We start from the raw sequence: 27,810 nt of genomic DNA on the forward strand, positions 1-27,810 counted from the left end.
ACCCTTTCAGTCGATTGGTGCTCAAGCCGGCCAATGAAGCTGTAGTCCCGCCCCGCCGTCAATCTCGCCGCCAATGGAGCCGACCTTTCGCTTGAGAGACACGAGGGTAGCCTGTAGAGAGAAGCGGTGCTAAAAATGCCGGCCAATAGAGGCAGAGGTCGGGGCGGGCGAAGCGGGGGCCGCGCTTCCCGGGGGAAGGAGCGAGCGCGGAGAGCGGAGAGCGGAGCTGGAGCCCTGCCTCCCGCGCGGGTCGGGTGGCGGGGAGTTCCGCCGGCTCCCCGTTTCCTTTCTTCGCAGGGAGGAGCCCCTTTCCCTCGGCGCCTCCGTCGCCATGGAGACTCTCATCCCCGTCATCAACAAGCTGCAAGAGATCTTCAACACGGTGGGAGCCGAAGTCATCCAGCTGCCCCAGATCGCGGTAGTTGGTTCCCAGGTGAGAACCCGCCCGCTGCTGCCTCCGCTCCCCGCGCAGCCCAGCCGCCTCCTGACCCTGCTGCTCGGCCACTAATGGGGGGGGGGCAGGGAAAAGGGTTATGCAATTAGGTATGAAAAGTGTGGAGAAAAATCAATCAATCAATAAATGTATTATACCCCACCCATCTGGCTGGGTTTCCCCAGTGAAATCAATAGGCTGTAGGAACAGATAAAAGAAAGCATTGCTTCATGGGATGCATAAGCCCTGTTACAAGGCTATGGTAACGGCTCATCGTCATGATAGTCAAGCTCAACTTCCAGGCTCTGAGCCCTTCTGGCTTTGAGTACCCTGGAAGGGATGGGGGGGGGGTATTACATGTGTGACCAGCAGTGGACTTGCTAGAAACACAGTTGACTGTGTTGGAAATCAAGCTACTGCATTATATGGATTTTTGGCAGGGCTGTTTTCGTTCCTGATGCAGTGGCTTTCGCAGTGTAGTGTGGAAGCCTCCAGTTCTACTGACAGCAAATTAATCCTAAGGAATTTTTGTAGACGCATCAGTGCCTGTCTGATGAAAATGGAAGGATCTGCTAATGGTACCATTCCACATTTAACTCACTTGTGGGGCTTTCTTAAAACAGGTGGATCTGCTAGGGCCAGCCCAAGGTGGAGAAATCTATTTGGCAATTTCCTCCCCTTCATCTCTCAGTAACAAAATGATAAGAATAACTAATTGATCATTTATTAATGCTTCCCAAACTGCCAACTCACTGTTTCCAATGGTAAGGCTTGCCTTGTCAATCCTGGGAGAGAGGGATGGATAGATACAGAAAAGCACAGAGTTAAAAATAGCCTATCATTTCAGCAGTGCCATGAAAGCAGTGTCCCCTTTTGTGGGATGTAATAGATGCAACTCGGTTGATCTCTATCTCAATTTTCTTTATATTATTTCTTGATTTTGAAATAAAAAGCCATCCCATTATAGTGGTAGCTAATACTGGTTTTATTATCCTTGTTTAATTGCCATGGCTTCTCTTAGAATTCTGGCAACTTTTGTTTGATGAAGAATTCTTCTAAGATTCTCAAATGTTCACCCTGCCACAACTGCACTGTTTTCAGGGGTCCCAAGATAAGTGTTAATTAGGGTTGCCATCTTACCTTAAAAAGTGGTCTGTCCTGTTCCTTTCACAGAATAAGTTGTTGTTTAAACTAGTAGGCTGGTGTTTTCAAGGGATGGAAACAAACATTCTTACCTGCTAATGTCTGTAGTTCAAGCTGCCATTCGGTACAAGAGCAAGAGCTGAAGAAAACGTTGGTTGGAACTGTGTCCCCTCCACCTGTTCTATTCATCTAAGATGGATACGGTACCTTGAGGTGATCTATGTCGTAGCTTTCAAGAACACCAGGAATGCTTTATGTTATGCAGTACAGTCTTCTTTCTCTGAACCAGTACACAGGCTAGAACTCCCTAGAGTGAAACTGCTTTCCTCTTAGGACAACATTGCATCTTATTACTACTTTGCATCCTCTGCTTCTAACACTGCCTGTCTCCACAGAGCAGTGGGAAGAGCTCTGTGCTGGAGAGCATTGTAGGCCGGGACTTCTTGCCTCGTGGCTCTGGCATTGTCACACGCCGGCCTCTCATCCTGCAACTGGTGCATGTCCCAACACTAGAGGAGAGAAGGCGGACAGCCAGTGGAGAAAGTGGTAAGACAAGAGCTGGGGATTTGGGTCCTCATCCCACAGGGGATGCCTGGGGCTTGGCTTTGGTTCTGAGAGGGGAGTGTTGGATCGTGCATGTGGCTAGTGGGTCCAGTCCTGCTGAAAGTTATCCAAACTGTTATTTTCCTCCAGTCTAGAGGAGAACTAGTTCTTTTTCCTTGAAAACTATTGAAACTTAGGGATTCCACTAAAGGGTTGAAAAGGTCAGCTCCTGGCAATGCTGCTTTGCTTGTCACTGCTTACACTTTATAGACTGTTTTCTGGGGATAGCTGCTGGAGATGTTGGCTTTTGCTAAAGGCAGGACGTCTAGATGTGTGGATTGGGGGTCGTCTCTGACAGAGACCCAAACAAAGGCTTAATTTGAGCCATAGCTCAACTCCGTTGTGACTATTAGGAGTTGACCATGGCAAAAAAATTTAGTGGAAATTAAACCAAGCACATAACTGAGAAAGAGCAGGTTGCTATCCCCTTCCTGAGTAGCCCCAGCCATCAAGTCCACACCTGGGAGTTCGGGGGCAAGGCTTCTAAGTGGAGAGTTTTAGGCCAGAATGTCCTGAGTGAGAGAGAAGATGGATGCAAGAGGAACTGGGGATGAGTGCCCTGTGTTTGAGACAACCATTTGCAAGATTGATCATTGGAATGGGAATTGGGAGAAGAACTAGGGTTGGTTTGGATTTGTTTCTTCTAGAAGGCAATGGCTTGTCTGTTTCACAAAGCCAGCATGGTGGGTGGAGTAGCCTGCCTTTGGCTGTTGGGAAGTGTTTTTGCAATGTAGTATTCCATCTCATGAGCATAGGAGCCAACTCCTAGGGGCTGAGGTCCCTTCGCACCCCCAATAAAATATTTGAGCCCCCCTCGTTAATAGCCATTGCCATTCAAATGGTCTGTGTTTTCTCTGTCTTGTGATTATGTGGGGTGGGGCTTATACACCCCCCATATTTTATTTCAGTTGGCATCCTTCCATGAGAGGGATGGATACCAAAGAGGTTCCCTGACATTATTTTTTCTGGTTTTCTTTGTTTTCAGGAGTCCAGGCTGATGAGTGGGCCACCTTCCTGCACTGCAAGCACAAGGTACAGCATGAGTGGTGTAAAGGGCTGCAGCGGTGGTCAGAGCAGGTCCAGTCCCCTAGGCAGGACAGACAGCTGCCTTGTGACAAAAGTGCAAATGCTTCAGGCTAACAGAGGACTCTCCTCCCAGGGGCAAACTCAGTTGTTTCTCCTCTCCCCCAAATCACGGGGGAACAGGGTTTGAGGCATGGGGGCAATCGCTGTGAAAAAGAGACAGGTGATTTCTAATGGCAGGTCCTCTTCTCTCATGCTCTGCAAGTGAATGGCACAAGACTCTCCAGTCCATGAAGTGCAGACAAGATGGAGCAATTGGGACAACTCTCAAGGAGGAAGAGCAGTTCCTCTTGCAGCATGCCACAAGGAAAATTAACTTCCACCTGGAATGAAACATAGGGTGGGGAAGGAAAAGAGGATGTTGCAGCCCTTCAGACAGACTTGCCTTGCTCCACCACCTTGTTTCCTCCTTATTTTAAACCAGGGATGGGGAATTCCTGCCACTCCAGGTAGATCTTTATTGGAGTGCAACTCCCTTCATCCCTGACCATTGGCCATGTGGACTGGGACTGATGGGAGGTGGAGTCCAGCAACATCTGGAGGGACATAGGTTCCTCATTCATGTTTTAAATGGAGCTGTAATGTCCCTGTTGAGGGAAAGAGGCAGCTATTCCCTACTTTGCCTACCAGCCTGTCAACTTTACTCATCCGGTGTTTCCTTCTCTGTTTTTTGTCCAAAGAGTTCAGGACTTCAGAGTGCCTCAAAAGGGAAAGGACTGGAGGCTGTTAAGCTAGAGACTGAGCTTGCAGCTAGTCAACCTCTTTATGGATGGGAGAATTTCACACACACACACACACACACACACAATGTATTTTTTGTCTAAGCTTGAAGCAGTAAGGAATGGCAGGATGTTTCCATTTCTGACCTAGTTTAAAATCTTGTTTGTTAATATTGACTTCCCTTTTTGCATGCAGTTCTTGAATGACTCTTCTACATATTGCATCCTATTTTTTAAAAAAACAAAATTTTAATTTTTTTTATTTGCTATGCTTTCTCTTCCAGAGTATGTGTTTTGTAAATAATAAACCACAATAAAGAATTCTAGAAATTATCTTAAGAAGGGCCATTTCCCGAATGTTGTGATTTTCTGCTCAGTGACGTATTGAGCAAAAAGCCCAATTTCTTCTTTTTCTTCTTCCTCTCCATTCTCACTTCCTTTCTGTTTTTTATATTTGTTTATTTGCTTTTCTGTTTTATCATATCATCAATGCGTAGTATTTTACAGCGAAACACATGATAGTAAGATGATAATTATTCTGCCCCATATATCTAAATCTTCTATTAAATTTTTTTCAAAGTTTTCATATAGTTATTCTTATAGATGTTATGATGGTTTGTTGATACCCACACTTTTTTGATACTTCACTTTTTTATCTATTTTCCAGCCAATAATTTCCCCTAATTTCATTTTAACTTGGTTATCCATGTTTTTAACTAACATTTTGGTTTTAAAACTCACCTATTTTCCAAATTCAATTATCTCCTTTAATAATTCTAGTATAACTTCTAGAGGTTGTTCCAGGGTTGAGACAATATCATCCACAAAAGCTATTGTTTTATCATTTTGTTTGCCCACTTCCATTCCCCTAATTTTATCATTACAGTGGAACCTCAATTTTTGAACGTAATCCATTCTGGAGGTCCATTTGACTTCTGATACATTTGAAAACCGAGGATCAAAGGGCTGTTAGCAAGTTCAATGGGGAAAATGGAGAAACGCGCCTCAGAAGCCATTGGACTTCTGAGGTGCGTTCGAAAAGGGAAGCGTTCACTTTCGGGTTTTCAGCGTTCAGCTTCCGAAATGTTTGGCAGCCAATACCTTCGAAAACCGAGGTTTGACTTTATTGCTAATATTTTACAATAAAATTTCAAAGGTAAGGATAAATAATAACGGAGAGAATGGACACCCTTGTCTTGGTCCTTTTTTGATGTTGCATTTCTCTGAGATGATATTGTTTATTATAATCTTTGCCCATTGTTCATTATATAATGCCTCTTAAGAAGGTGTCACCTTCCATTCTTTTTAAACACTTCTTTCATAAATGCCTAGGAGATATTGTCAAATGCTTTTCTGCACTGAGGAAGATCAGGGAAGCCTGTTTTTCATTATGTACCTCCAAATATTCTATTATATTTCTAATGTTTCTTACGTTATTTTTCAATTGCCTCTCTGGTAGAAATCCTGCTTGATCATGGATCAACTCGTTCAACACTTTTGAAAGCCTATTTGCTAATATAGTCGTAAATAATTTATTGCTCCTCTCCGTCTGTACCTATCTTCTCTCCTTCGTCTACGTCCTTTTGTTGATGTCCTACTAGTTCTCCAAAGTCTTTTTTAGATTTTCTCAGAAATGATTTGGATTTCTGCGATGTTAACTTCTCCTTCCTGCATGGACCCTCTTTTCGCTTGTCCTGGGGTGGGTGTTTTTTCTGTGTAGTCATCTCACTTGCCTTTTCCTTCTTTCTATTAAGTCTACCGTAGCGTCATTATCCCCTGGTGTTAGTCACCAGTCATCTTTGATTTTTGTTAATTTATTCCTTTACTCTATTACAGTTCTGTTGCCATGGATACCATCCCTTGTCTTTGAGTGCAGCTGTTGTTTTGTCTAAGTTGTTGTAGATTTTTACTCCTAACTTTCTCATTAGGTGAAGTTTGGGGCACTCCAACATGAATAAAACCACTGCTTATTAGGATATTATTGTTCTTTTTAAAGTCCAGTTTGTAAATTATTTGCTAATTCTATTTACTGTCCTCCCTTTCCCCCTGTTTTCCTGCTTGCACGCAAGTATTTTCCAGATTCTGTAATTCTGTAATTTAAATGTCTACCTTTCCCCCTTTATATATGAATGGAGAGGGGAGATAGGGGGTTGTCTTGCTCCTGGAAACACAGGGTATCAAATAAATAATAAATATTAGGCCTTCTCTTCTTTTTAAAAAAAATACTGTTATATTTCCTCCTTGACACAAGTCTGTCTTCTGAGTTCTGTGTGTCCTCTTTAGACATAAAAACAGAAACGTGCATAGGAGGGGAGAAGGTTGTTACATTCTAGCAGTTATCTTTCTTTTCTCCCATACTTTTTAATATTTGTTACTCTTATTGCTGGATTTTCCACATTATTATAGGGAGTTGGGGGTGTCTTCTCTATCAGCCTTTTACTTGGAATTAATGATATTTAAGCCCCAGTTTCATTGCTGTTCTCTAGTATTATTTAGTACTGTCTGTCTCCGTTTTCTGCCCCCCCCCCCCCATTTTATACATTCGTAGCAGGCTCTTCGTTATTTTCCTTTGCCCTCCTCAGTCAGATTTCTCCCACTAGTTTTAACTAGTTCCGGAATGGATTCCCTTTTTTCACTCCGAAATTTGTAGCCAAATTTCCTTTTTACCAATGTTCCAGATTCTATCTTTTGGATTTGGCCTTGTTCTTTTTGTTGGAAACTTACCGGGTTGAGACTGGCAACAGCCAGCTCTCTTGGTCCCTGTCTTTCCCCCCAGACTTTCACTGACTTCAGCGAGATTCGACAGGAGATTGAAATCGAGACGGAGCGGACCACTGGGACCAATAAGGTACTGGCATTTCTGAGCTCCTCCCCACTCTGGTGAGAACCCTGTTCTTTGAGCTGCCATATGATCTTTCTTTAACTGATTTTTTTTTTTTAATGCATGCAGGGAATCAGCCCAGAGCCCCTGTACTTGAAGATCTACTCCCCACATGTACTCAACTTGACACTAGTTGACCTTCCAGGAATCACCAAGGTGAGAGGCGTTGGAGAAAGTGGGCAATTGGCTTCCAGAGAAAGCGGGGAGGTGCTGGCCACTTCCTCAGCAATGCTAACAGTGGAAATTGCAATTGGCAATGAGTATGGGATTTCTAGCCTTAGAATCAAGTGTGCAGACTTGATGAGGCGGTCGCATCTGCAGGGAGAAATTTTGAAAGGGTGCTTCCCCTTTACATCAGCCACTCCCTTCCCTTGCAACCCCTCTGCCCAGCCACTTGCTCCCAGTTGACTGACAAACAGCTGAGAGTGGGAGGGGAGAAGAGTGAGGGCAGGCCTGAGGCATTTTGACACCTGACACGAATTAGACAATTGCATCCTGAGAATTGTTGTACACACACGGAAGAGTCATCCCTATTTCTTATAGCAAAGAATCCTGCAGAAACTGCATTGCTGTTGTTGCATATGGTATACAGTTCAAAACAATAAACAGATCAGGAAGGGGAAAAGAGGTGATGCTGGCTTCCCCAACAACCTTAGTTTTCTGTGTTTTGAGCAGTAGTGGCAGCCTGCACAGAGGGGCTTTCCGCTCCCTGTACAAGCTGCCACTTCTGTGCAAAACACAGAAAATTAAGGTGGTTGTGGAAAGGGGAGCAGCTGGCAATTGGCACAGTGAGCTGTAAACGCTCCACATCTGGGAAAGAAATACATGCTGCACTTGAAAGTAACTCAGTTGAAATGCAGGAGGTTTATTTACAAGTGAGAGGGGATCAAGAGCAGGAGAGAAGGGGGAAGCAGAAGACCAATGCAAGGAAATAGGTGAAAATGAAGGCTACAGTTGGTGCACACACTTAACTTCATAGAATCCACTGTTGAACAGCTCTTACTGTCAGAAAGTTCTTCCTGATGTTTAGTCGGAATATTTTCTCTTGTAACTTGAATCCATTGGTTCGAGTCCTACCCTCCACAGCAGGAGAAAGCAAGCTTGCTCCATCTTACTTGTGATGACCCTTTAGATATTGGAAAATGACTATCATATCTCCTCTCAGTCTCCCTTTACCAAACATACCCAATTCCCTCAACCGTTCTTCATAAGGCTTGGTTTCCAGGCCCTTGATCATCTTGGTTGCCCTCCTCCACGCTAGTTCCCGCTTGTCAATATCCTTAAACTGTGGGGTCCAGAACTGGATACAGGACTCCAGGTGTGATCTGACCAAGGCAGAATAGAGCAAGACTATGACTTCCCTTAAGCTGGACATTATACTTCTGTTAATGCAGCCCAGAATAGCATTCACTTTTCTTGCTATTGCATCACTCTGTTGACTCATGTATGGTCTACTAAGACTCCTAGATCCTTTTCACACGTACCACTGGCAAGCTAGGTGCCCCCCCGCAATCTTATATTTGTGCAGCTGGTTCTTTCTGTCTTGGTGTAGAACATGACAGTTGTGAAATTCATTGTTACTTTGGGCCTAATTCTCCAACCTGTTAAGCTCATCTCAAATCCCAATTCTGTCTTCTGTGGCATTAGCTACCCCTCCCAGTTTCGTGTCATCTACAAATTTGATTAGCATCCCCCTCACATGAGCTCCAAGATGGCGTCATTAGTGGTAGCATCGACTTGAGCTCCGCATCAGTTGATGCGGTTTTTATTATTTTTATCAGTCTTTTATTAGCTTTTATCAGCCGCGGTATTTTATCTCTGTCATTTGGCGGTGAGTTTGGGGTAGCCAAATGCAAAAATCCTGAGGATCCATGTGGATCCATGCTTTGTAACCACGTTTTTGCGCCATTGCGGCCCCATGAAACAGTGGGTGCGTGTGTTTTTTGGTGCAGGCTGTAGTCATGGACATGCTATGTGATCTGATGGTGAATTTGGGGTGACCCAGTGCAAAAATCCTGAGGATCCATGTGGATCTGTGCTTTGTAACCACGTTTTAAGTGGGGAGGGAAGGAAAAGCACTCAAGGGACAAGGAGCACGCATGGGGGGGGGTGGAGAAGGATGCTGCTAATAATGCAGGAGAGGCTCCTCTCTGGCTTTGCTCCTTTAGAACAAGCAGGCTCTGCTTCTCTCCCTCCTCCCCGGCAAGGAAACCACGATAATAACCACTCTGAGACAAATCAAGAAAAATTGCGACCAACAAGCGCAGTGAGGTCAAAACACACCTGGCCCTAAAGGCGCAGGGCGCTGGAAGTCACAGGGGCACTGGGGGAGTGAACGGGAAGCAGGAGAAGGAGCCCTCACACACACACAGACACACAGAGTGTCAATTCTAAAGTCGCAGGGGCGCAGGGAGAGTGAAGGGGAAGCAGCAGGAGGAGAACGATAGCTCAAGCACACACACACACACAGCCCCTACAGTGGCTAATCCAAAATCGGACAGCAAAAAACTGCAGGCAGGGACAGAGAGCAGGGGTTGTTTTAAAGCAGCCAACTCCTGCTCTGCTTCTCTCCCTCCTCCCCGGCTCCGCTAGCTGACAGGAGCCGCTTACACCCGCTTTGCTGTTTCAAAGCGAGCCACGGACAGCTCACGACTGCAGCAGATTCCCCCGCCATCTGTAGGCATTCGCTCCATAACACGCACAGACATTTCCCCTTACTTTCTAGGAGGAAAAAACTGTGTGTTATGGAGTGAAATTTACGGTAGCTCCAGCTCAACTGAACCTACCAGCTACTTATCAGCAGGAGTGGAGATTAAACACCCTATCGTGGGAGGACACCGACCCCTCAATTCTTTCGTCTCAAGTCATTTAAACAACGGGCCCACGACAGAATGCTGTGGCACACTTGTCCATGTTTTCCAGGAACTAACTATTCATGAGCACTCTTTGGGTTTGGTCAGTCAACCAGCTACAAATCTACCTAATGGTTATCTCATGCAGTCTACATTTCACCAGCTTCTGTGGAAGAATATAACGGGGGCGGGGGGTTGTCAAAAGCCTTACTGAAATCAAGACACACTAAGTTAGGGCTGCCATTCATCTGGATTTTCCTGGACATTACTGGGATTTCAACGGTGGAATTGACGTCTGGGGAGAATTTCCGAAATGTCATGCTTTGCCCTGGATCTTAGACAAGTCTATCAAAAAATCATGTTTTTGGGGCTCAACAACTTTGGGGGTTTGTCTAAAAAAAGCTCTTTTGGGGTGTCCTGGTTTTTACTTTTTGAAATATGGCAACCCTACACTAAGTCCACAGCATTCCTTGATCCACCAAGCTTGTAATGCTTATGAAAATGTGAAATGAGATTTGTCTGGCATGTTGGACCATCTTTCTTGTTGGAATTGTTTGCATTTGGACCTTCAGTATTTCACATTTAAGAAACTCTCATCCACCTTGGACTCCCTTCTCTCTGAGTATATTTGACCATGGTTTCTCATCCAGTGGCTCCTTAAGCTTTTTAAATTGGCTTTCTTAAAGTCAAGAGTACATGCCCAACTACATTCAGCTTCATCATTTGTGTATGTAACTGTGAATGTAATGGGCTAGCTTCATGGGGCCATGGGTAGGTGAGCCCAGGCCTTCTTTCTCTGATTTCTTTCTTCCTATGAGGCTTGGCTTCCTTTCTTCCAGTAAGAAATCTTTGATCTGGCTTTTCCGCTCTCAGGGTGGAAACACAGTTGGAGGCAACTGTGTAAACTTCACGCCAGTGCTTGGTGCATTATGATGCCAAGCTGGAAAGAGAACCTGGAGTGTGATCTTTTGTGGGTGTCTTCCCTAGTCTTGCAGCAATTTCTAGTCTTTCCTTTGTATACTGCAGGTGCCCGTTGGGGATCAGCCCGACGATATTGAGGTTCAAGTACGGGACATGATCCTGTCCTACATCTCCAACCCAAACTGCTTGATCCTGGCTGTGACAGCTGCCAATACAGACATGGCCACATCAGAGGCACTAAAGCTGGCACGTGATGTTGACCCTGACGGTATGGCATGTGTTGTCGTGTGCCTCAGTTTAATAGGAGCATGTGTTGGTGGTCAGGAGGTCAGTGCTTGGTCCCCATGAAGAGCAACAGGATGATGGAGCTAAGTTGCTGCACATGTTGGAATGGGGTGAGAGAACTGGGGCAGACCAATAGTGATGGAAACTGAGAGGATGCTTGTGTAGGGAAAGGAGGGGGATGGAGCAAGGAATGTGCAGACTAGGGTGGGGCAGAGGGAATAAAGGAAGGAGCAGGCTTTCATCCTGTGCTGATCCTGTGCAGGGCGAAGGACACTGGCTGTGATCACCAAGCTGGACCTGATGGATGCTGGGACAGATGCCATGGATGTGCTAATGGGTCGGGTTATTCCTGTCAAGCTGGGCATCATTGGGGTGGTCAACAGGTCAGTAGTGCTGGATAACAGTGAATATGGGATCTGGCTCAGATTTGGAGTGTCTGATGGCAGAACCCCACTTCCAGTAGGGCAGGACGTTCTTGAAGGATGTATTATCTATTGTCTTGGGTGGCACGGTTGGGGGAATAGACGCTTGCTGCAAGACATCACTCCAACTTGTGTAGGTTAGTTTGTTGCTATGATCTCCCTGCTTCCTGTACTAGGAGTCAACATGATATCAACAGCAACAAGAGCATCAGTGAGTCCCTCCAAGATGAGCAGGGCTTCTTGCAGAAGAAGTACCCATCGCTTGCCAACCGAAATGGCACACGTCACCTGGCTAAGACTCTCAATAGGTGAGGGGGTGCCAAGGCACAGCGGTTATAAAGGAGCTGGATGTTGGGAGGGACTGAGTGAGCAGGAAGGGGCTGGCCAGGATCTGGGGCAGGTATCTGGCTTATCTGTTTTGCGTACAGAAGGCTCCATGCTCTGAACACTGGAACCTTTTGTTGATGCATCTGGTGCTTCAGAAAGTCAGTTTCTACAACCTTGAAGACTAGAAACCTTGAAAGTCTAGGCCAGACTGGTCATCCGTGTCAGCAACTACTGAGAATGCTGCTTTATTTCCTTCTCCTCCCTGCCTCCAAGGCTGCTGATGCACCATATTCGTGACTGCCTGCCTGAATTAAAGACCCGGGTGAATGTGCTGACAGCCCAGTACCAGTCTGTGCTACAGAGCTACGGGCAGCCTATTGAGGACAAGAACGCCACCTTGCTTCAGATCATCACCAAATTTGCCACCGAGTACTGCAACACAATTGAGGGCACGGCACGCAACATTGAGACATCTGAGTTGTGAGTGACCTCTCTTGGCAGGGCTGGGACTGGGGAGGAACCTCACAATGTGGATCAATAAGGGGGATTGTGCACTCTGAAGCTGACCTACTCTCCCTCCCTGTCAGGTGCGGAGGGGCCCGGATGTGCTACATTTTCCATGAGACGTTTGGTCGCACCCTGGAGTCCATTGATCCTCTGGCTGGACTTACAATGCTGGATATCTTGACAGCCATCCGAAATGCCACCGTAAGCCACCATTGTGGAGCTGGGATGCCTCTGAGGCCATTCACCCATTGGCCTCTGCTTTCAGCTTGTTCTCTCTCTCCCATCATCCTATGCCATCTAGAATTCCCAAAATAAATTGGGAGGCACGTTGCCTAAGAGAGCTTGCACTGCATAGTGGCCCAACGACAAACTGGGGGTCGGGAGAGGGCAGTCATTCTCATACTCTGCTTGTGGGGCTCCCAGCACAGGAATCTGGTTGGTCACAGAACGGTGCTGGAAAAGATGGGCCTTTACTGGGATACACCAGGGCTGCTCTTATGTACTTGAGTTCAATTCAAATCTCACCTCTGCCGTTAACTTGGCAGGTGGCCTGAGGCAAGCCACTCTCTCAGCCTCGCACATGCCCTCTGGCAGCCTCTAAGAAAGGGATGATGATATGGGCCCAGACTGCAGCCTTCTAAGAGGAGTGAGACACAGGAACACTTCACCTAAAGCGCGATGTACATGCTACATGTCTGTAATTTGGGATGACTCCCCATTCGTGTGTAGAGGGGAAGGCAAAGAGACCCCCAGGCTCTCTTGCTAGTTCGATTTTGGGTGGGGGCAGTCTTGAGCCAGCCAAAATGTGTTGTCTAAGTATGCTGAGTGGGTGGAGGCTGCATCACCCTGTGGTAGATGTTCCTGATATTCCAGAGGTAAATGATGAGGGGTGTGTCTCAATTTGGCACTTCTGATACAGAGCTGGAATCTCAGAATAAAGCAACAGTTATGGGGTTTTTTTTTAATTCAACCCTTTTAGTCTAGCAATCTTGTTGCAATATGTCGATACGATACGATACGATATCTTTATTGTCATTGTCCCTTGCGGAACAATGAAATTGAAAACTACATAAAACTACCACAAAACTACATAAGACAATGCTGTAATGATACTTTGACCTATTGGTGCAAGAACCTATGCTCTTTCTAAAGGTAAAGAGCATAGTCACTCATCCTGGAGAAGAGTGACTAGTGGGGTGCCACAGGGTTCTGTCTTGGGCCCAGTCTTATTCAACATCTTTATCAACGACTTGGATGATGGACTCAAGGGCATCCTGATCAAATTTGCAGATGACACCAAACTGGGAGGGGTGGCTAACACCCCAGAGGACAGGATCACACTTCAAAACGACATTGACAGATTAGAGAACTGGGCCAAAACAGACAAGATGAATTTTAACAGGGAGAAATGTAAAGTATTGCACTTGGACAAAAAAAATGAGAGGCACAAATACAAGATGGGGGACACCTGGCTTGAGAGCAGTACATGTGAAAAGGATCTAGGAGTCTTGGTTGACCACAAACTTGACATGAGCCAACAGTGTGACATGGCAGCTAAAAAAGCCAATGCAATTCTGGGCTGCATCAATAGGAGTATAGCATCCATATCAAGGGAAGTAATAGTGCCACTGTATTCTGCTCTGGTCAGACCTCACCTGGAGTACTGTGTCCAGTTCTGGGCACCACAGTTCAAGAAGGACACTGACAAACTGGAACATGTCCAGAGGAGGGCAACCAAAATGGTCAAAGGCCTGGAAACGATGCCTTATGAGGAACGGCTAAGGGAGTTGGGCATGTTTAGCCTGGAGAAGAGGAGGTTAAGGGGTGATATGATAGCCATGTTCAAATATATAAAAGGATGTCACATAGAGGAGGGAGAAAGGTTGTTTTCTGCTGCTCCAGAGAAGCGGACACGGAGCAATGGATCCAAACTACAAGAAAGAAGATTCCACCTAAACATTAGGAAGAACTTCCTGACAGTAAGAGCTGTTCGACGGTGGAATTTGCTGCCAAGGAGTGTGGTGGAGTCTCCTTCTTTGGAGGTCTTTAAGCAGAGGCTTGACAACCATATGTCAGGAGTGCTCTGATGGTGTTTCCTGCTTGGCAGGGGGTTGGACTCGATGGCCCTTGTGGTCTCTTCCAACTCTATGATTCTATGATTCTATGTAAAGGTAAAGGGACCCGTGACAGTTAAGGCCAGTCGCAAACGACTCTGGGGTTGCGGTGCTCATCTTGCTTTACAGGCCGAGGGAGCCGGCGTTTGTCTGCTCCGCAGTTTTTCTGGGTCATGTGGCCAGCATGACTAAGCCACTTCTGGTGCAAAGGAACACCGACACCAGAGCAGTGCACGGAAACACCAGTTACCTTCCTGCTGGAGCGGTACCTATTAATCTACTTGCACTTTTGGGCATGCTTTTGAACTGCTAGGTTGGCAGGAACTGAGACAGAGCAATGGGAGCTCACCCCGTCGCAGGGATTCAAACCACCAACCTTCTGATCGGCAAGTCCAAGGCTCAGTGGTTTAGACCACAGCGCCACCTGCGTCCCTATGCTCTTTCTCCTACCCCCCAAATCTATAGTAATGTAACTGGAGCATTTCCTCTTTCTTTCGGCATACCTATAAAAACCCAGTCTTTTGCCCATGTCATGGTGGCCTTCTGCTCCTCCTGTTAACTCGGGTCATAAGTGTTGATGGTTTTGCAGCCAAAATAGAGCCACTGAGAAACAAGGGGGGGGGGGTGTTATCCACTTTCCCGAGGCTTGCATATATAAAGAGACACAGACATAAATATAAACTTTTTTTTAAAAAAAGGTGGGTGGTGAGGGCAGATGCCTGGAACCCTGAACAAGAGCACTTATATGGATACATGGCAACATTTTCTTACAATCCCCACTTATATATATAATTGTTGAGATGGAAGGTACTATGAGGGTCATCTAGTCCAACCCCTGCAATGCAGGAATCTTTTGCCCAAAGTGGAGCTTGAACCCACAACCCTGAGATTCTGAGTCTCATGCTCTACTGACTTGTATGATTCTAATAAATAAGGCTTTGTAAACCTGAATGTATACTTCTGGCTCCTACTGGAAGCCACACCTTTTCTAATCGAAGCCTGATTTTTATGTTTGAGTGATCCATCACCCTTCCACTATTTATTTATTTCACAGGCCTTGGCTTCTGCCCATGGGCAATTCTAGGACTAGTGCCGTGTCCTGCAAATGGCTGCACTGACTGAGAGTTCATTTCTGGGCCCAGCTCAAGTGCTCATGTTAGTTCTTATAATGTTGAACAACTTAGGCCCCCAATACTTGAAAGACCGCCTCCTTCCTTACAGACCGTCTTCAGTGTCAAGATTGCTAGAGCATCCGTTTGACCCTGTTTCTCCTTCAGAAGGCAGAATGGGGGTGGTGCTGGGCGTGAGCCCGCTGCCAAAGAACAAGCCTCCGCTACCAACATGATTTTTGGAAAGATTCCTCCCTAATCTTGCTAATTGGACAAAGTATGAAGCACTCTCTGTGCAAGATATGCAAATAAGCTGAGACTAAATCAGCCACCTAAAAAATTGGAACATTTAAAGGTATTTGAATGCATTTTGATGTTTTTGCAGAAGTTGTGAACGGAAAAGGAGGAGAGATGACTTCATGTTTTGTTATGATTTTTGCATCTGGCTCTCTCTGCCCTCTTCTGAATAATGAGAAAAAGAGGCATGTGATGTTTGATAAAAGACTGCTTTGCGGAGGAAAACAGGAGAATTGGATAAAGTATTGGAAAAGGTATTGTCATGAGGAAGCCAATGGACAGCTCACATGGTTGACTGCTGGGTGAAACCAGACACACAGGAGAGCTTCTTTCAGTCCTTTTGTTAGAATTTACAGAAGTATATGGAGATCATGGAATGTGCTCCCTCAAAGCTGAGCTCAGAGTGCCCGCTCCTCCCCCAGCAGCTACTATCTGCCCTGACTGGAAGCTTCCTGGGATGGAGGTCTCCACCATTCCTCCCTGACAGGTGCTACTATGCCTGCCCTCCTTCTATCAAGGAGTGGCTGGGTGATATTGATGACCATCTTTTGACGGTGTTCAGTGTTGCGGGAGGAAGAAATGCAACTACTGTGATTTACAACTCTTTAGACTAAGAAAATTCACAGCTGGCCTTGCTATGATGGAAGGTATGGAGGCAACAATGAGACTGAATCAAATGGGATGCAGCTTGACATAGTGGCACATATAATAGGTACATCTGTACAGAAAAATATATGTTTATATGGCATCGCAATACAGTGGTACCTCAGTTTAAGAACAGTCTTATTTACGAACAATTCGGTTTACAAATTCCGCAAAACCAGAAGTAGTGTTCCGGCTTGCGAACTTTACCTTGGTCTACAAATGGAAACCAGATGGTGGAAGGGCACCAGTTGCGGGAGGCCTCATTAGGGAAAGCGCACCTCGGTTTAAGAACGGTTTCGGTTTAAGAACAGACTTCTGGAACGGATTAAGTTTGTAAACCAAGGTACCACTGTATTGGAAATAAATGGCCAGGCTGCTTCCAGAACGTTTTTCTCTTCAAGAGCTACTTCATGCTGCAGTTTGACTCTTTATCTGTGCGAAGAAAACGTTTGACCTTGAGTAGTGTGAGCAGAGCCAGAGGAGCTGCAATTAATCAGCTAAGCAGGGAAAGAACTGATTTGAACAAGGATGAGAGAAGATCCAAGCTGAAAAACCACACCGAAATCTGGAAATAAGAACTTACTGAAATACCACTCTTGCCATTATTGAATATCTATACTAAGGTTTATTTGATCTATTTGCCGTTTGCAGGGTTGTAAAGGGGCAGCTGATGGAAAATATTATTGGCAGCTACGGAGTGATATAAACTAGAGATTGAGAACGCAGCAAAGGGGGGTCTATCTTAGACATATCTTGTAAGGAGAGCGGGAAACTGGTTTTGGAAATAGTATTAAATTGAATCAATTTGGTAATGGTTTGTAATAATTTGGAAAACCAATAAAAACAATTGCCCCCCCCCCCAAAAGATTGGTGGAGCAGTTGGTAGTTAACAGCTTGTGTGTTTGTGGCCTGGGAGAGGGCCTTCTCTGTGGCAGCCCCTAAGTTGTGGAACTCCCTGCCCCACAGAGGAGCACCTGGCATCTTCATTCTACAGCTGCTGCCAAATGCTGGAGATGGAGCTCTTTGCCCTGGCATTTGACACCTGAGCTGTATTTTTCAGGCCCCACCCTTTTGTGATTGCATTCTTTTTTGTAACTGTTAAGCTTTTAAACCGTTTTCAGTGTTGTATTTTAAATTGTTATAACACACCCTGGGACATTAGGGCGAAGGGAGAGATGGTGATGATGATGATGATGATGATAAAGTAAAACCAGCTTTATTGGTCCCGACCAAAAATCTTGAAGCAATGTGTAGCCTTTTAAGTTGACCAGAGCTGGGTGAGAAGCACTTTAAGAAGATGCAGGAAGAGAGACCAATGTTGCTGCGGATGCTGGAAGTCCCGCCTGCCATTTGTAATGTCCAAAAATGAAATGAAGGGGAGTTTTTGCAGAACTGAGCTGCGATTCTTCTGCAAATTTATTTTGGGCTGACCCCTGCTTGAATGCAGTGAGAGTCGTTTCTGAGTAAAAGTTCTTGGGTTCTTGGTGCAAAAAAAGGTTTCTGGTTGCAGCAAGGCATGCTGGGACAAAGAAGCCAGTGATTACAATTCCTTTGGAAAATATAAATGCCAGTAGAACTAGCAGAGTCCTTCTAAGGCAGAAATACCCTTCAACTGAATATGACTTTTTGGGAGATGCTGCCTGTGGCAACCCATAACTAGGCATTGGTGGGCTCAAATCATGGCCCCTTCTGGCCTCTCATGCCTTAGCTGGTCAGCTTCCTGCCCAACTCTGGGTAGCAGCTTATACTGATGGGGTTTCTCCACCCTGCAGGGACCCCGTCCAGCCCTCTTTGTCCCGGAAGTCTCCTTTGAGCTACTTGTGAAGCGTCAGATCAAGCGCCTGGAGGAGCCAAGCCTTCGCTGTGTGGAGCTGGTGCATGAGGAGCTGCAGCGCATCATCCAGCACTGCTCCACCTACAACACGCAGGTATGGCTTTCCTGACACTAGGGCCATTCCCAATAGCATGGGTGGTTAGAAGGGTTCCAGAACTCCATTTGTTTGGCCTTTTGAACCATCAGAGGTTTATTGCAGGCATTTGTGATTCTACAGATTAAAACAGGGCCTGTGCATGCATTACATGAAAGTAAACACCATTAATTCCATGGGGCATCTGTGTAAAACATTTGCTTCACAAAGGCTCTCCTGCCAACTGTAAGTGACCTTTGCATTTCCAAAGAGCTCGATGATCTCACAAAGAACTGTGCTCATTTCCAAATACTTTTGGCCTTCTAAAGCAGCACTGAGAAATTTCTAGCCAGCAGGTCCTAATTTTCCAGAGACTGTCTTCCCCTAAACCACAGCCACCTGCCCCACGCCTCATGTGTGGACATCATGTGTGAGGCAGGTAATTACAACTGCAAAGGAACAACTGAGAACTCTAAAGTGCACTCCCTATTGCTGCTTGGCACGCAGTCATGACTGGCGCTTGCAGAAAGCCCCACTGGGATCAACTTCGAAGTTGGGTCACCTGGTGTCCTGATGATATCAGGTGATAGACAGGTAGCAGCCCCACCACCTGTCAAGATGTCCTACTGTGTAATAGTGGAGCAGCTCATGAGCTGCCCTGTGGGCTAAATCTTGCTCTACAGCTTTAAATTGCTGCGCTTCAAACAGAAGAAACAGAGCCTTGCCCTACATGGCTCGTTAGAATTGGAAATATTTTGCTTAATCCCATTCTGTAACTGGAATGGTTTGTATATATTGCAAAGAAAGAGAAAATTGCAGCCTGCACCTCCTTTCTCCACACCCTTCCTTACTCTGGAAGCCCTGCTGAGCTTCAGTTCAGAAAGATCATTGGCTGAGCCCACTCCCAGATGCCCCTTTTGAGCAACTTGCCCCAATTTCCTTCCTCTACCTCCACACCTTAGGATTCCTGCTTTGTCTTTTATTACCCTGCTGACTGAGCTGAAGAGGAGGGAATCCTCTTCATTGGCAATCATTGCTTTTTTGTAGGTTGCTGCCTGGGTGGTAGTGCCCAAGGCCTAAGGCCTTCAGGAGTTGCCTTCCAGGAGAGGCCTTCGTAGCCTGCTGATGACCTTATTTCAACTGGTCAATTGTAGACAAATACAATGGTACCTCTACTTACGTTCACCTCCGGTTACGTATCCTTAGGGATACGTACGCGGCAAACCCAGAAGTATTTTTCCGGGTTTTCCATGCATGCATGCGCAGAAGCGGTTCCTCTGGTTGTAGAAACCTCGGGATCCGACCGGAGCTCCGGAACAGATCCCATCTGCAACCGGAGGTACCACTGTACAATGAAGTGCATTAAGAAGGCGCCACTAATAACATCTTAAGAAGAGGCGGGGGGGAAGCCTCTCATACTTTGAAATCTCTATGGGTACATGACTATCTCAAAATCACTTTGAGTCTTACCTCACAAGGAGAATAATACCCCCCTTAAAAATTATTATTATTATTTATTTATTTATTTATTTATTTATTTATACCCTGCCCATCTGGCTGGGTTTTCCCAGACACGCTGGACAACTTCCAGCAAAATATTAAAAATACATTAAAACATCAGTCATTAAAAACTTCCTGATACAGGGCTGCCTTCAGATGTCTTCTAAACATCAGATACAGTAGTTGTTTATTTCTTTGACATCCGATGGGAGGGCGTTCCACAGGGCGGGCGCCACAACCAAGAAGGCCCTCTGCCTGGTTCCCTGTAACTTCGCTTCTTGCAGTGAGGGAACCGCCAGAAGACCCTCGAAGCCGGACCTGAGTGTCCAGGCTGAACCATGGGGGTGGAGACGCTCCTTGAGGTATACTGGGCCGCGGCTGTAAAAGTAAACACCTCCACCATCCCTAATATATTATCACTTTATGTGTGGATTGTAATCATGAGCAACTTTGGAGTGACAACTTTGGTTCAAAGGTACAGTATAAGTAAATCTTCTAATGATTTGTTTAGAAGTTTACCCAGAGTAATGCAGCAAGTCCTGCTTTGAACACACATTTTCAGACATGTGACTGGTAAGTGGCTCCCACTTGGTTACATTCCAGGTCTTAACAATATTTTGTGGGGTTTAGAGACCTTTAGCATTTTCATTCTTTGTAAATGCTCAAACTGGGTGCATATCAATCAACTTGGGAGGAATGGATCATGTCCTTCTGGGTTTCACGAAACAGAGGAAAGGAAAGCTAGGTGTAGTCGGACATGCGCTCTGGACTTTAAGAAAACCAATTTCAAAAAACTGAAGGAACAATTGAGTGAGATTCCTTGGCCAGAAATACACAAAGAGAAGGGAGTCCAAGTTGCATGTGAGTTTCTAAATGGAGAGATGAGCTTGGGAGTTAAGAAGGCCATGTATAGGAAATGGAAGAAAGGGGAATCACAAAGGAGGAGGAGTATACATGAGTAACCAACAGTTGCAGGGTGAAAGTCAGGCTGGCTAAAGCTCTGATGAACTCAGGCTTGAAAGAGAGGTTAAAAAATAATAAAGGTTTCTTTAGCTATGTCCGAAGCAGAGGAAGAACAAGCAAGTGGAAGGTCCTCTACATGGAGTAACGAAGACGGAGTAATGCTATTAGGTGACAAAGCGAAGGCAGAACTAACTATTCGACACCTACTTTGCCTCTGCCTTCACCCAAAAGTAAAGTGATGCCTAACCTGGTGTTAAGAGAATAAATAATGTAAGGGGAGGGCTATGGTCCAAGATAGGAAAAGAGGTAGTAAGTGAACACCTAGCTACTTTAAATGAATTTGAATCTCCAGGGCCTGATGAGCTGCATCCAAGGGTACTAAAGGAGCTCGTGGGTGTAATCTCAGAGCCTCAGATAATTTGTGGAGAACAGGTGAGGTCCCTGCAGACTGGAGGTGGGCAAATGTTGTCCCCATCTTCAAAAGGGAAGAAAAGAAGACCCAGGTAACTACCAACTGGTGAGCTTGACATCAATACCAGGACAGGTCCTAGAACAGATAATTCAACATTTGGTCTGTGAGCACTTAGAAAAAGATGCTGTGATTACTAAGACCCAGCATGGATTTTTCAAAAAATAAGTCATTTCACAGTCAGACAAACCTCTTTTTTTTTTTTTTTAATGGAGTAAGCTTGTTCGATCAGAGGAATGTTATGGACATAGTGTATATTGATTTCAGTAAGACTTTTTACAAAGTTCCCCCATGATATTCTTGCAAGCAAGCTGGTAGAATGTGAAATGAATGAGGTAACTGGTGGATTTGTAGCTGGTTGGCAGACCGTACCCAAAGAGTACTCATTAATGGTTCCTCTTCATCCTGGGGGGGATGTGGGGTGCCACAGGGTTCTGTCCTGGGCCCATCGTTGTTCAATATCTTTTTTAATGACTTGAGTGAAGGAATTGAGGGGATGCTTATCAAATCTGCAGATGACACCAAACTGGGAGAGGTAGCTAATTCTGTAGAAAACAGAGTAAGAATTTAAGATGACCTTAACAGATTGGAGAACTCGGCCCAAGCTAACAATGAATTTCAACAGGGACAAATGTAAGGTTCTTCACTTACACAGGAAGAACCAGCTACACAAATATAAGATGGGGGACACTTGGCTTGCCAGAAGTACATGTGAAAGGATCTATGGGTCTTGGCGGACCACAAGCTAACATGAGTCAACAGTGTGATGCAGCAGTAAAAAAAGCTAATGCTATTCTAGAACGCATCATAGAACGATAGAACTGTGGATCTGGAAGGGACCCTTAGGGTCAATCTAGTACAACACTCTGCAATGTGGGAATATGCAGTTGTCCCATTTGGGGCTCAAACCTGCAACCTTGACATTATCAGCACCATGCTCTAACCAATTCCAGGCAGTATAGTGTCAATATCAAGGGAAGTAATAGTACTACTCTATTCTGCCTTGGTCAGACCACACCTGGAATTCTGTGTCCAATTCTGGGCACCACAATTTAAGGAGGATGTTGACAAGCTTCTTGGATGGCAACCAAGATGCTATAAAGGGTCTGGAAACCAAGCCTTATGAGGAACAGTTGAAGGAGCTGGGTATGTTTAGCCTGGAAAAGAGAAGACTGAGAGGAAATATGATAGCCATCTTCAAATACCTTAAGGGCTGTCACATGGAAGAGGGAACAAGCTTGTTTTTTCCTGCTCTGGAAGGTAGGACTGGAACCACTGGCTTCAAGTTACTAGAAAGGAGATTCCGGCTAAACATAAGGAAGAACTTTGTGACAGCAAGAGCTGTTTGACAGTGGAACAGTCTCATTTGGGAGGTTGTGGACTCTCCTTCCTTGGTGGATGGCTGTCTGTCATGGATGCTTTAGCTGTGATTTCTGCATTGCAGGGGGTTGGACTAGATGACCCTTGGGTCCCTTCCGGCTCTATGATTCTGGATTATGCTGGAAATACTGAAATAAGTGAGAAGCTAGCCTCATAACATTGTCTTTCTTCCCATATTGTTGATGGTTTTGCCATAAAATCATTCTTTCAGCATACAGTGATGCAAATAAGTAATACAGTTTTTTAAAACTTTTCCTACAAGTTGTTGTTGGTTCATGTTGCTTCGCATAAGCTGATGGTGCAAAATAAACAAAAGTCAGGTTCCTGCCTTCTATAAGCTTATAGTCTGAATTCCAGTGGCTGGGGAGCGAACAAAGTTTGAGTATTTATGGAAAATGCTTTTTATAAAGATTTTTCCTTATTATATCCTGTGCTGTGCTTGGTTTTTTTAAAATGTATCTTTTGTGTGTATTAGCAGTACAATGGTATTTCAGTTGGTGTCTTTGTAAGCTTCATTGGCAAACAAATTGTAGAGCCAAAAGGTAGGTCTTTAAAAAATAAATAATGTCCAAATGCTTCTCTCAATTCCTCCTCATCCCTTTTTCAGGAGCTGCTGCGTTTCCCTAAGTTGCATGAAGCGATTGTGGAGGTGGTGACGGGAGTCCTTCGCAGGAGGCTGCCCATCACAAATGAGATGGTAATGATGGTTGTTTCTTCAGAGAATGGAGGAGTTCCATTCTGGTTCCTGTTCCACATTTGGGGCCAAATGTTCCAACAGCCAATGCCTTTTCTCCTAGGTGCACAATCTGGTTGCAATTGAACTGGCCTACATTAACACCAAGCACCCAGACTTCATTGACACAGCTCTCGTTTCTGCCTCAGTGAGCAGTTCTAAGGTATGACCCAACCACTACCACCCTTTCTACTGCCTTGACGCCTGCCCTAAGAATAACCCCACAGCCCACTCTCACATTTATTCCCTTCTCAGACTGAATCTGTTCCAGATGGTGCCCGGCGATGGAAAAGTGAAAAAGCGGAAGAACCTGGTGCAGATGACAGACCCAAGGGGTCCTCACAGACCTCAGTCTATTCCAGCCCTAGTCGGTCCCATGCAGTCAACCTGCTAGACACGGTCAGCTGTGCGGGAACCTGGAAGTACAGGGTTGGTGAGGTGGAGAGGTGGGTTGGTGACCTAGAGGCAAGAACATTAATTGAAAAGAGGACATTACTGGCTTGAGGACATCCTCTTTGGGTTCTGGGGAGGGTCCAGTGGGGCCTTGTTGAGGCCGTCTGGCCTAACAGCTGATGTGTGGGGTAGCACAGCAGCTGCTTACCTGCATGTCAGCTAAGCAAGCCCCGCTGCCCCCCCCCCCAAGCTCTTGCGAACTGGAGGGACAGTGGGGCTTGTTGAGCAGCTCAGCTGCCCCCACTGCTCCTCCAGGGTGTTCCCAGTATACACAGTTTTGGTTACATGCAGGGAGGCCGGTAATGTAACCCTCACATAATTTGGGAGTTGCCTGTACAGATTACCTGTTCTCTGCCCACCCCATGCAATATGCTATATCTTGTCTCACTGATCTTGGCCAAGTGCGTAGAAACTGTTCCACCAGGTCTGCTATCACCACCACCTCTGGCAATTTCCTCTCACAGTAGTCTTCCCTGACTTTCCCTAGCCCATGCCTGCTACACGCAAACTGAGCCAACGTGAACAGCGAGACTGTGAGGTCATCCGCCGTCTTATCAAGTCCTATTTCCTCATTGTGCGCAAAAGCATACAAGACAGGTAACTTAAAGTTGGCAAGGGATTTAGCATGGGACATATGGGCCAGATGTGTCCAGTTGTGAGAGCATCTGGGTTTGGGATTCTTTTGTACAAAGTGAGTGTTCCCTACTTGGGGGAGGGGGAGGATTCCTTAGGAGTTGAGAAAGGAGCATGCAAAGTACTGGGAGATAGCACAAGATGTCTGTGTCCTTCATATGTACACTGTAGATTTGGATTTCTTCATGATCTTTGTGTATGTGGGTAAATTAAAGATTCCCATCTTCTTCGTTACTCAGAATTACTAAAATATTCCGACTTCTACAGAAGTGACTATTGCAACCAGTTCACAGCTCAATACTTTTTGAATAAGAAATGATGTAATTGGGTAAGTAGCAGCTGTTGGTCCAGGGTATCACCTAAAGAGGTGATGGATTTACCTAGCCCTGTAGGGCCAGCAGGGGAGGTAAGGTTGGGGCAAGAAGGGAATTGTAGAATCATAGAATCATAGAGTTGGAAGAGACCACAAGGACCATCGAGTCCAACCCCCTGCCAAGCATGAAACACCTTCAGAGCACTCCTGACATGTGGTTGTCAAGCCTCTGCTTAAAGACCTCCAAAGAAGGAGACTCCACCACACTCCTTGGCAGCAAATTCCACTGTCAAACAGCTCTTACTGTCAGGAAGTTCTTCCTAATGTTTAGGTGGAATCTTCTTTCTTGTAGTTTGGATCCATTGCTCCGTGTCCGCTTCTCTGGAGCAGCAGAAAAACAACCTTTCTCCCTCCTCTATGTGACATCCTTTTATATATTTGAACATGGCTATCATATCACCCCTTAACCTCCTCTTCTCCAGGCTAAACATGCCCAGCTCCCTTAGCCGTTCCTCATAAGGCATCGTTTCCAGGCCTTTGACCATTTTGGTTGCCCTCCTCTGGACACGTTCCAGTTTGTCAGTGTCCTTCTTGAACTGTGGTGCCCAGAACTGGACACAGTACTCCAGGTGAGGTCTGACCAGAGCAGAATACAGTGGCACTATTACTTCCCTTGATCTAGATGCTATACTCCTATTGATGCAGCCCAGAATTGCATTGGCTTTTTTAGCTGCCGCGTCACACTGTTGGCTCATGTCAAGTTTGTGGTCAACCATGACTCCTAGATCCTTTTCACATGTACTGCTCTCAAGCCAGGTGTCACCCATCTTGTATTTGTGCCTCTCATTTTTTTTGCCCAAGTGCAATACTTTACATTTCTCCCTGTTAAAATTCATCTTGTTTGTTTTGGCCCAGTTCTCTAATCTGTCAAGGTCGTTTTGAAGTGTGATCCTGTCCTCTGGGGTGTTAGCCACCCCTCCCAGTTTGGTGTCATCTGCAAATTTGATCAGGATGCCCTTGAGTCCATCATCCAAGTCGTTGATAAAGATGTTGAATAAGACCGGGCCCAAGACAGAACCCTGTGGCACCCCACTAGTCACTCTTCTCCAGGATGAAGAGGAACCATTGATGAGCACCCTTTGGGTTCGGTCAGTCAGCCAGTTACAAATCCACTGAGTGGTAGCATAGTCAAGACCGCATTTTACCAGCTTAGCAAGGTAAGCCTCGGATGTCTGCAAGATCTCACAAGCTTTATAACAAAATATATCTTATTTCCCCCCTGTAGTGTCCCCAAAACAGTGATGCACTTCCTGGTGAACTACGTCAAAGACCACCTTCAGAGTGAACTCGTGGGCCAGTTGTACAAGCCACAGCTCCTCGACACGTTGCTGACAGAGTCCGAGGACATGGCTCAGCAGCGCAATGAGGCTGCCAATATGCTCAAGGTGAGGGGAGGAGGGCAAGGCTCCTTGGACTGACAGGAGATGGGGAAAGTTCTCTCTGGCTCAGCAGCAGTTTCTTACTTTTAGGTTTCCCAAATACTGAAAGAACTGCACTGCTTCTCTGACTTTTGAAAACTTCTAAAAGCCGATATCCAGGAGAACTGACTCTTCACAAATGAAACCCTGCGGCAAGTCTCCTTGCCTTCAGAGTCAGACTAGCGTCCATGCTCTGGCACCACTACCTTGAAAGCCCAGCCCGTTTGGGTTGAAAGATGGCATTAGAACATCTATTAATCACTCAGCAAGGTCTTTTCTTCTCTTATAGGCATTGCAAAAAGCCAGCCAAACTATCTCAGAAATCCGTGAGACTCAGCTCTGGTGAGGGGAACCCACTGCTTCTGATGGCTCCAACCCACTGAGTACCATTCACCCAGAGCCACGCCAGCCTTCATTTCTGAGCCTTCTGGTGCTGTTTCCCAGTTGGAGCGGAGAGGTCTTGAGCCCTCTTTGGTTCTGGCCCAGAGCAAGAGCCTGTCTAGTTGAGCATTTGGCACTATGGAGCCAGCATCTCTGTGCTGAACTGAAGCCTGGTCCTCATCCACTGCCTCGTTGGTCATTCATGCTTTTCCAGCCTTGCTAGTCCAGTCGGTATTAAATTACTGTTTTGTCCACATTTTGAATTCCTTCTCTCCACAGCTGTATCCTTGAATCATTGCTGGTTTGGCCAGTCTACATTCTTGGCAGCTTTTGTCCTAAGTGCAGGAGAGTTTTCTTCCATCCCCAAATGTTGGTGCATTTGCTAAAAATATGAAGTGAAGCAATTTGTTTATGTGTGTCTGCCTGAGCACTAAGCAGGCAGTGGTGTGTATGTGGCTCTGCTGCTGAATGTCTTTATTCTTCATTACTGCCCTGAAAGTGGTTGATGCTGGCTAGGCAGAGAAATGGGCACAGGTAGCTTTGAAGACGCTCACAATTATAGAGGTGGGACATCAACTGTTGCAGAGCAGATGATGATAAGAGAGTTGCTGCAGAGGGAGATCTAGCCTTACCTTTTCCCAGGAGTTGTGTGCAATAGTGCCACATATTTGGGGGCACTATCCCAGTCCTAGTTGGCAGGAAAGGGGAGGCACAACTTCTACACAACCCCAAGTTTGCATGCACCTCTGAGCCACATAGGACCCAGGCTTCACCTGCTAGTTTCCTGGAATAAACTTGTGTACTGTTACAAATGTGCTGATGGTTTTTATTTGTATGTATGGTGTGCTGAGAAGAAAGAGCTTGATTAAAAATGAGTTCTAAATTAAGACAAAAGACTGAAAGTCTCAACACTCACATAGCTTATTTCTAGTCACAAGGATTAGAAAGGTTAAACAAAAGGTGACTTGCCCTCTAGCAGTAGTCAGTACTCTATGGCTACCTGTCTTACTGAATTTATGGTAAATGTACAGCTTTGGAGAAAGCCTGCTGTTTCCGTGGTGCTCCTGCTGCCCTGGCAGGCTCTTGTGAATTATGTACATCTCCTCTACACTCTGAAACGGTATATGCCAGGTGGGAAAAAGAGAGCACTAGGCTGGTTTATGGAACAAGGAGGAACTCTGCTGCAGGACCAACACTCTGTTTCCCATCCCTCCCCCCAAAATGCCCAGTAATCTTAAAATAACACACAAGACATCTTC

At 45.7% G+C, this 27,810-nt stretch overlaps 1 protein-coding gene across 3 annotated transcripts; it reads left to right on the plus strand.

Annotated features, from left to right (window-relative positions):
* Positions 1-296: 296 nt before the first annotated feature.
* LOC308466507 (dynamin-1-like protein) lies at positions 297-27,363 on the plus strand. Of its 3 annotated transcripts, XM_080987311.1 has the most exons (17): positions 297-433; positions 1,972-2,122; positions 3,165-3,211; positions 6,758-6,829; positions 6,932-7,018; positions 10,741-10,903; positions 11,183-11,303; positions 11,519-11,650; positions 11,943-12,149; positions 12,257-12,377; positions 18,114-18,269; positions 23,168-23,257; positions 23,358-23,456; positions 23,549-23,692; positions 24,234-24,343; positions 25,978-26,137; positions 26,460-27,363. In XM_080987311.1, exons 1-17 carry the CDS (start codon positions 332-334, stop codon positions 26,514-26,516), a joined length of 2,019 nt encoding a protein of 672 aa, XP_080843437.1. In that variant the 5' UTR covers positions 297-331; the 3' UTR covers positions 26,517-27,363. The 3 variants fall into 3 exon arrangements, 2 of the variants coding, with proteins under 2 accessions (XP_080843437.1, XP_080843438.1); XR_013980855.1 differs by lacking the exon at positions 26,460-27,363 and having other exon boundaries at positions 23,549-23,739; positions 25,978-26,117; XM_080987312.1 differs by lacking the exon at positions 23,549-23,692.
* Positions 27,364-27,810: the final 447 nt, after the last annotated feature.

Source organism: Podarcis pityusensis (assembly GCF_964106645.2).
Source record: "Podarcis pityusensis genome assembly, chromosome: 17".
Taxonomy (NCBI): domain Eukaryota; kingdom Metazoa; phylum Chordata; class Lepidosauria; order Squamata; family Lacertidae; genus Podarcis; species Podarcis pityusensis.

Bases quoted from the DNA above. Each gene is read 5' to 3' on its own strand.
- LOC308466507 (XM_080987311.1), top strand. From the start codon at position 332: ATGGAGACTCTCATCCCCGTCATCAACAAGCTGCAAGAGATCTTCAAC. The intron at 10,904-11,182 runs GTATGGCATGTG...GATCCTGTGCAG, and splicing joins ACGTGATGTTGACCCTGACG to GGCGAAGGACACTGGCTGTG. The intron at 23,457-23,548 runs GTATGACCCAAC...TTCCCTTCTCAG, and splicing joins CCTCAGTGAGCAGTTCTAAG to ACTGAATCTGTTCCAGATGG.